The 9,373-nt window shown below is 38.9% G+C and overlaps 2 protein-coding genes across 2 annotated transcripts in view; both read left to right on the top strand.

The window, feature by feature from the left end:
* LOC119575905 overlaps window positions 1–7,985 on the top strand; it is a 16,694-nt gene extending 8,709 nt beyond the window's left edge. Inside the window, exons 14-17 of the mRNA XM_037923441.1 lie at window positions 6,237–6,396; window positions 7,333–7,556; window positions 7,640–7,833; window positions 7,925–7,985. Coding sequence (XP_037779369.1) covers window positions 6,237–6,396; window positions 7,333–7,556; window positions 7,640–7,833; window positions 7,925–7,985 — 639 coding nt within the window. The remainder of the gene's footprint in view (window positions 1–6,236; window positions 6,397–7,332; window positions 7,557–7,639; window positions 7,834–7,924) is intronic.
* A 976-nt stretch (window positions 7,986–8,961) lies between these two features.
* LOC119575903 (SHC-transforming protein 1-like) overlaps window positions 8,962–9,373 on the top strand; it is a 24,850-nt gene continuing 24,438 nt past the window's right edge. Inside the window, exons 1-2 of the mRNA XM_037923440.1 lie at window positions 8,962–8,970; window positions 9,146–9,263. Coding sequence (XP_037779368.1) covers window positions 8,962–8,970; window positions 9,146–9,263 — 127 coding nt within the window. The remainder of the gene's footprint in view (window positions 8,971–9,145; window positions 9,264–9,373) is intronic.

Genomic DNA, 9,373 nt, shown 5'->3' with positions numbered 1-9,373 from the left:
AAAGGTGGTTGTTATACTGTCTTTTTTTTGTTGTAAAAGCCGAGAAAAAAAACTACATGTTTTAAAACCCTTTTAATATATAATTGAAAAAGTGCCTTAATTTTGCAAAAAGTTTATGAATTTGATCCCTTTATTGGAAGCACACAACCCCAACCACCCCATGAGGACCTTGAAAGCTGTCACCTCCCCTGGGCCAGGTGCTCAAATGCATTACGGCACTGTATCTCCTTAAGGCGCCCCGTGGCTTACGGCCGAGAGCTCCTAAACCCATACTAAAGAAAGGGGTCCGCCTCTTTAGAATCGGCCTTGAGTAAGGCAGGGGGAGAGCAGCCCTAGGGGAACCATAAATCACATTTTGAGACGTAAAAAATTACTACCTTATATTTGATTTTGCCCAAAAGAAGTTGATGGACTAATAAATAAAGAAATGAATAGACCTTCCAGAAAACAAGTTGTATTGCCAATATGCAGTATTTCCTCCAACCCCAAAGTAAACGCATTACACTTAACTAGATAAGTACGTTTTTGCTTCAGACGCAATGCTTTTGTCTTTTTTTTTAAATACTGTTTATATCTTTTAATACAATTTTTTCTTTGGGTGCATCGTCGTTTAAGGATGGGTGAGCATCACAAAGATTCAATGGAAGATGTACAAATAACTATCCTTTAAAAAGTTTTTCAAAGCATTATCGGTTTTTGACGAAGGTGGATGCTAAAATTACCCTTGAAATACTAGCCATTTCGCGTAGACAATACTTAGTTCCTATGTTCACGATCTCCTGCATTCCCTTAAAAAGGTGTTTTTTTATTTTTATATATAAAGGATCTTGCATTTCCCCTCTCTGAAATTCTGGAAAGACCGTTAAAAGTTCCAAATACCATGGGCTCGTAAGTGCTGATAGCATTTATTGCTTGTGATTGGTAAAATTTGTGTAAGAGCCCCTAAAATAGTAGCTGTGATTGGCCACTGAAGATCCGACCCTTGTACTACGAAACTAAGACCCAGATACAGCGCCTTTTTCCGGGGGTGATTTGGGCTGCCACAGACGGTTAAGGGTTTCCCGCGCTCCTTAATTTAAGGCTTTTGAAACTCCGGTCCTTTATGTGTGGTGAAATTTTTCAAAGGGAAGGGGCCTTTTTTGACCCTATTAATTTCCCTTACAAAATATAGGAATGTTCTTTCTGTATAAAGATTTTATGCTTATATTTCACTAAGGGGTGTAAACTTTTTTGAACAAAGGGGAGCAAAAATTGAACTATACTTTTTTTCGTCAGATGGCTACGATGTATAAGACCTTCGATCTTTAGCAACCGAAGCATTACAGATAACATTTGGGATGTTTCAAAACTTCAGATTAGCAAAGCATTTTCCGTAAAACCGGAGATATAAACGAGGTAAATTTTTTTGCTTTGGGCAATATATTAAAAATTACCAAAGGGAAAAGCATGTTTAGTTCGGTTCATTGTTTCGTTTAAATACCTCAGCAACAAGAAAACCTGGCCTGTGAGACGCACAAAAACCCCATTCCTAGTCTTTAGGTATAAAAAAACCATCGATATTTCCAGACCTTTACGTACTTCCCTGAAAGGGAAATAGAACAGACAAACTGGCGTCAGTTGCTAGTAACCTTCTCTCCTTTAAAAGGTTCAGCATTGCAGGCTGTGGGTTTCGCAAGACAAAAAATATTTGGGGTTAGGCTATCACAGGTAAAGTACACATTAGTCAGATGTTTATTCCTAGTGTGATTACTAGAGTTTTTCCAAACATGTGCTCGCTGTTTTTTTTTCTTTTTAAATTTTGGGATTAGTATTTTCTAGTTTCATAATCTCATAAACGCTTTTTTTTTTCCACTTCTTACATAGCCATCATAACCTCACGGTGCTCGAGGGATCCAGAAATGAAAGCGCACTGCACCATTTAGTAGACTCAGAGTTAAATATTTTCGGTGGAGTGGACAAAATTACTGTAAGTCTAGACATATCATATTCTTTGTGCTGCTAATATATTTCCCTTTGTTGTTAAGGTTTTTGTGCCCCATTATAAATAAGCATTAAGTAATATTAGTAATTTTGGATATCAGTTATATAATTTATTTATTACAAGAATGTGATAATTTGTAAGCCTAATACCTTCTCCTCTTTTATTTACAATGTATCTAACCTCCTATAAAAATCATTTTTATATTACTTGATCCAGAGGCCACATCATGGGCGGACAGCTCTGGATCGCGGTGGCCCCCCTTTAAGCCAACTATGTAGAATCGTGAGGGGGGAAACCTCGCTTCGCCGACGGCGGCCGAGTCCAGTCGATTACCCGGGAGAAGGCTTGGTGGGCGGCCTGTTTATTTTTCGAGGCGGCGGGCGATTTTGTATTTGGTCGTCGGCGCCAAGGACCCACCCGGCGATGGTTCATTTCATGCCAGATCTCGGATCTCTGCAGTTTCAAGTCTAATGAAGTCATTGTAATTAATGAAATTGGTGATACATAGTATGGTGTAAAATGTCTCATCAGGTCCCGTATTGTTTTTTTACATTTTCATGTTTAGGGTTTTCAAGATATATCGCTGAATGGCAATTACTTTGATCCCCAAGATGAGCTAGTCTTCAGAACCAGGATGTGTATGATGTTACAGGCTTCAGTGAATGGGGCAATTATTATCTCGTGTTGCCATGGCATATTCTGTGAGTACCAACAAAGTAATGTACAAGTTTCTCTCTCGAGTTTTTTATCCAAACTAACTTGCAAAGAATTGATGTGCAATGCTTGGTACTTCCCTCTACATCTTTACTACCTTAAAATGAAAACTGTTTCTCTTCAGGAAAGGTTCACAAGTGTACAATTTTCGACCCTGTGGTACAAACTGTGGGCCCTCCTGCAACAAATTCCGACACTGAGTCTACAAAGTTTTGCACTACATTGAAGCACAAGAAAACAAGCATTATATTGTGACACTGATAATGGAGGATCTCCCAAAATTTCTGGTGGACAAGTTAGTTTGAGATTTGAGTATTTTCTCAGAAAATAACTTTCTTCCCGCATTCCTACTGTTTTTCTGAAATAACTATGCAGACAGTTTATAAACAAAATTATATTTACACTAGGTGAACCCGCTGCTTCTTTGGGAAGCTTTAGACTCCATTCCCCTGATGCATGAAAGCAGCAGCGTGCAGACGTTCTTGTTCAATTCCCTCGAAACTATAGTAATGGTTTCTAATGGCGTGAGTAACAAAGTATTTGTCAGTTGGGTGGAGTTGTAGGAAAGATTTCAACTACACTTTTTTCACTATTATTCAACCAAATATGTTCTTGTTCAGGGTAGGAATTACTATTTACACGGACGATACATCCGGGCATTACCGCTCCGACTTCGTCATAGAAACCACCTGTAGCCTCATTGATAATTGTTCATGGTCCCAATGGAAGAAAAGCATGTGTTAATTTACGCATGCAAAGACGACAAGGCAATAGCAGTCTGGGGGCACTAGATGTTGTAATAGAGGAAATCGAATTGGGTAAGGAAAACTCCGTTAAAAAGGGACAATTTGTGGAATGCAATGAAATAATAAAAAACAGGCCCCCCCCCCTTTTTGTATGTGATTACGAAAACTCGTATCATCGCAATAGGACGACGAAAGTTCTTTTATGACATTTCAGCGCCCCCATGAATGCGCAGGCGGACTTCTCCTTTGCCTAAAAGACTTGCGAATCGAGCTGGATGAAAGGCAGCGTGGGTATCATACCTCGAGGAGTGTTACAGCGACTGGTGGCCTGATGACCACAGATTGAAGCAGGTGGTAAAAAATAGCAATTTGTTAATAACGATCTGTAGCTTCATAAATGCGAATGTACGAAAAATTTGCGAGGTCAAGGAAAATGTAGAAAAGCATCCTATTTTTGGTAATCCAATACCAATTTAGTTATTTTGAAAATTAATGGTGACAATGGGCCCGAGTGTAAGCTATCAGTGTGATACCACCACTCCCTTTGTGACTATCAAAAATCTATTATAAAAATTTTTAAACTTTTTGCAGACTTGGACCGGTCCAGTGACGTTTTCTGGTGGGCTGTTTTGTTAGAGGCAAGACTACTATTCATACCGTTACCATATTGGGGAGGGTGACGCTGTCGACCCGAAAGCAGACACTTTCCACAGTTTCTCGAACAAAACTTCTGAACTTGAGGTTAGTCTCACCTTTAGACACTCAGATTTCGAAAACTCTGTATCCCTCAAATAAATGTACCAAATGTCATGTTTTCCCCTAAATAGGATCTTGTGGAGACCCTCGCCTCCAACATATCGGACATACTTTATCATTCTTGGGGAAACCCAAAACATCATCGGCCCTGTTGATGCCACTTCGCTTTCCTGTGATAAGTTCGAGTCAAACGTTACCAGGATCGACAGGGTAAGTGGAGGGAAGCTTTAACTCGTCTTGTACTCCTATCAGAAACTTACAATTTTACTAATATTTACCAGATGTTTTGTTTATCGTAAATCATTTATCATTAGTTTATTTTAACTAATTCATAATTTAATGTTTACTTAACTTGCTGTACTAATCTTAATCATCCTCATAACTACGTTATTATGAATACAGGGCATCGCTTTTATGAGTTCACTCTATTTCATTTATTTTTGGTATTGTTTCCCTTTGCCCCTCTTTTTTCGTCACTACCAAAAACATGTGTGTGACATACCCGGAACCATCACTCGGCTATCTGTTGGCGGGTCAGTGCACACGCGGGCAGTTGCTCTCACTTCTGTATATATTGTTTTTTTTTTTTACGAAAAAAAGGGCTTGCTTACGTTTTTTTACCACTTAGGTATGATATTTTGTCAAAATTTTTGAGAAAAAACTTTAAGAATTAAACTATTCTCCTTTGATTTTACATTACTCTATTAGCCGGTTTAGTCCATAGTTTGAGACCCTTTCTTGGGCTTTTTTTGTTTTTTTTTTCATTTGTTTTCGCTGTGTTCATTTAAAAGATTTTCCTTTTTGATTTGACAACGGAATTTGGATGAATTCTCGACTCGTTTTCCTTCCATTTTCTTTACTAGGTAAAACATTTTTTTCGGTTTTTCTATATCCAAAGAAATTCTTTTATATTTAGGTGGAACCTTTGAATCCTGTCTTGACGAAAGTGGGGACGATCCCCGGCTGAAACGAAAGCAGTGCTGGCTTCTTTGTCGGAAAATCAAAAGGCTCAAACTAAAGATCACTGAAGCCTCGAATCAAACTCTAATGAGGCCAAAGATCCTTGAAGGGACTCGATCCTCTGCCCTTAAAAAAAAAATCTGTTGTTGGTCTTTTGGGGGATAGCTCAAAAAAAGACAAAAGGCCTAGAGATTGTTTCTGAACATTCGGGAGGCAGAAACCCCCTAGGCAGATATATGATACTTATATTCTAGAATTTTCAGATGTGATTATAGCAGAGACGTCATGAAACGTCCGAGTCAGACTTCACAGACGATGGTCCAGAGGAGGAGGATCGGTTATGATCCTTTCTTTATTTATGGTTGAGGGTAAAGGGGAGAGCCACTAGAAACGCCTCGAGAACAAGAATCGGACTGTTTTAAGATGGGGCAGTGTGAAGCAGCCAAAGTGGCGAGGATTTCGTTAAATTAATGAATCTGAGGCTTAGGAAGAACCGGATGGGAAAAAAAAACTAGTGAAACATTCTAAATTAAGTTTCAAGAGTCCAAAATCTTTTAATATCGTTTTCCCTTTCCAAAATCTTAGTGTTCGAGAATATTTTTTAAGCTAAAACTTGGGGGAATATTATGAACATGCACTTGTTGTAGACGGAAAATGTGGGGCGAAGGAAAATAACTGGAAAAATTTACTCGCCTCTTGATGAAAATGTTAGAATTGTTTCACCTCGTTCCGCATGACGTTCTATTTCTGTATTCCCCCCCACTAAATTTACCTTTAAATGTAGTTTTTTTTACCTGCCCCTACATCTTAATTTGCAAAGCGTTTTACATTTGGTAAATAGTTTATATATTTATAGATGTTTAAATTTCCTTGCTCCAATTGTTAGTCTTTGCAATAAACTGGGTTGGTTATATATTTTTGGGAGGGATTTTTATTCACCAGCAAGCTGATTCCGGTCATGTCAGATGCAAATGCACTATAATATAGAACGGTAAATGGAGCAAAGTGAAACAATGACAGTAGTTCCATCACCGAAGGTGAGTAAGATTTCCCAGTTATTACAACTGCTATTTTCACAGTTAAATGATGTGCCACTCCTGAACATCCACCGTATGTTCATGATGGACGGAATCGACCAGAATGTTAGCTCAGTCCTATCACTCCACACAATGAACACGGAACGCTTTATCACGCGCACGGGGTTGCCAGCGGCCACCATCAACGGCATCTACTCGGACCGTGAGTCTGTTACATTCATGTTCATCAATCATGTGTTCATATCGGTATCGACGATATATTATAGAATTCAAATGTTTTCTGTGTGTCATTTGTCTGTGCGCGTAATATATGTATATATACTATGTATGTGTGTGTATGCACATGTGTATATGAATGATGGAATAATGAATGCATTGCCGCATTGATATCGATAAATAACAACCCTCCCTGACCAGGACTCGAACCCAGGTCATTCCGGCTATGAAACCGGAAGGCCAGTACTAAACAAACCATGCCACACGACCCACCAAAAAGCCCTCCCTTTTCATGCCCGGATCCTGGTCAGAAGGGTTATTTATCGATATCAATGCAGCATTGCATTGCTAAATAAATTTCCACCGAGTGCCCACAGGGAGTGTGTAAAAACTAAGCTGTCATTACTCTAGTATGAGTAAATAGGTAATGTCTATAGAGTTGGTTAGATCCAGGTTGCGCACTCTTTTTTGGGGGGTCGTGTGGCTTGGGTTTAGTACTGGTCCTCCGGTTTCATACACGGAATGACCCTAGTTCGAAGTGTGTGTGTGTGTGTGTGTGTGTGTGTGTGTGTGTGTTTTTCTGTGTGTGTGTGTGTGTTTTTCTGTGTGTGTGTGTGTTTGTGTTTGTGTGTGTGTGTGTGTTTGTGTGTTTGTGTATGTGTGTTTTTTGTTTTTTTGTGTGTTTGTGTTTTGTGTGTGTGTGTGTTTGTGTGTGTGTGTGTGTGTGTTTGTGTGTTTCTGTGTGTGTTTGTGTGTTTCTGTGTGTGTTTGTGTGTTTCTGTGTGTGTTTGTGTGTTTCTGTGTGTGTGTGTGTGTTTCTGTTTCTGTGTGTGTGTGTGTGTGTGTGTGCGTGTGTGTGTGTGTGGCGAATTCTAAGCTTATCACGTTGAGGACTTTACCTGGATTCACCTATTCATTCCAGAGTTTATGCTGAAGAATGCCACCTCTCAGGAAGTGACCGGGCACCATGCGTACGGACACATCCATGCAACGGCTCTTAACTCTAACAATGGCGTGTCCATGCTTATTAACGGAGTAGATACGGAACACATGGTTGTAAAGGATTCTAACGCCACCTTCACCTCTGTGAAGACCTTCCAAAATTTAACTGTGGCTGAGACATTGAATGCTGGTTTGGTCAATGGTGTATGTATTCAAACCCTGTTCATTAGCTGGTATATTGCACGCAGTATTCTTACAGTTGTAGAGCTTCCATTGGATTTGCACAGGTTGATTTAGCTGACCTGTCGAATCGCACCGTGTACACAACAGTGCAAACAACCCAGATCCTGAGAGGAGACTATACTTTGGGTACCGTCAAGGTCGAGGGCAACGCAGACGTAAAACTCATAAATAATGTTGATTTGAAACTGCTTAATGAGTCTGTTGTTAAGACCTCGGGTGACTTTACTTTATCAGGTAAAATAAGAAAGTTTTTACCCTCAAGATAAAACTACATTATGAAAATGAAAGTAAAAAAGTTTTTTACTCTTATCCCGATGGTTTCTACAGGTGATAGCTTACCGGGTGTTTAGCGGGGGAAGGGATTTTAAACCAAATCCCAGGGGTGAATAAAATCCCATGGAATGCATGATAAAAATGTCCTCCTCTGGGGTCATATTGGCAACTATCATTTTGACGAGCACTTAGCTACGGCCATAAATTGGAAATAAAAAAGGGCCTAAAACTTCAGCCAAGATGCAGTTTTTTACTACGGCGACCACATTATAAACGGTATGTTTACAGACCTTAGACACAGGTGATCATTGTTGTCTTGTAGGATTCTCGACCTGGGTACCGTAAGGGTGCCCGGGGTAGTTCTACTTTTTGACGATAGCAAAAAGCATTTCTTAATCGACTAGTATAACTAACGGGTGATTTGAATCTGTTTATGTATATATATTTTTTTATATTATTTTTTTGTGTGTGTATATATGGTAACGTTAATGAAACTCGAATCCCAAAAAAGGGCATTTCCCCATAAATCCAAATTGTTTTAAAAAGATTAGTGTTTATACATAAAGGGCGCCCATGGATAAAAAAAAAAAATATTTTCATTTAACTGCATTAGAAATGTTTTGATAAATAATAAAAAAAATTTGGGAAAAAAAGCCGCAAAAACTATATATATTTTTTAAAAAAAATTGGAAAATGCCAAATTAACGTTTTTCCCGGCATTATTTTCTGAAGTTTTTGTTGTAACAACAAGCAAGGATGCAAGGTCAGAATTGGCTCTTTTACATTTTAATTTTCATTATTTAGGAATGAAGGTGCACAGTTGCTATAAAAAGAAGCCAGAGGTACCTATTTTCATAAATACGGTATACACAAAAGTAACATGTAACAATTTTGTTTGCACATGCCAGGTCGTATAATCTTTAATGACAGCGTACGAGTGACCAGTGGCGAAGGCGTCCTCATGGCAGAAGGAGCTACAATCAACCTGGTCGACCCCTCATCCCTTAAAATTATGGAATACATGGACAGCTTTGTTATCAATGATGCTGTCAACCTAACTGTTCCTCTCCAGGTGAGTTCGCACAGACACAGCATGGCACATGTTATCCTGGCATTCGAAAAATTTTCCAAATTGCAACAATTTCTGATGAACTTTTTTTGCTACATTGTAGATTACTTATCCTTAACGCTTTCCCTGTGAGTATTCTCAATTCGTTGCATCAGTTGCGTTGTTGGGATAAATGGCCAAGTTTGACTGATAATCCAACATTTAGAAGAGCTTTTATCGGTATGATATCGGAAATAAGTGGCGGCTTCAGGTGGCAAGAATTATTCCTAATGTTATATCTGTAACTGTGCCTATATCACCTTATATTTTTAACTTTGTTCCACACAGTATTAATTATTTGAGGGCCCCCTTTTTTTTTTATACCCCCCTTTTTTCTTAAAACAAACCCCCGCCCTTTAAAAAAACAAGCCCAAAAACCCCCGTTACCCCCAAAAAA

Source organism: Penaeus monodon, chromosome 8 (genome assembly GCF_015228065.2).
Source record: "Penaeus monodon isolate SGIC_2016 chromosome 8, NSTDA_Pmon_1, whole genome shotgun sequence".
NCBI lineage: Eukaryota > Metazoa > Arthropoda > Malacostraca > Decapoda > Penaeidae > Penaeus > Penaeus monodon.
Note: the sequence above shows the minus strand (reverse complement) of the source record. Positions and strands in the feature narration are given on the sequence as shown.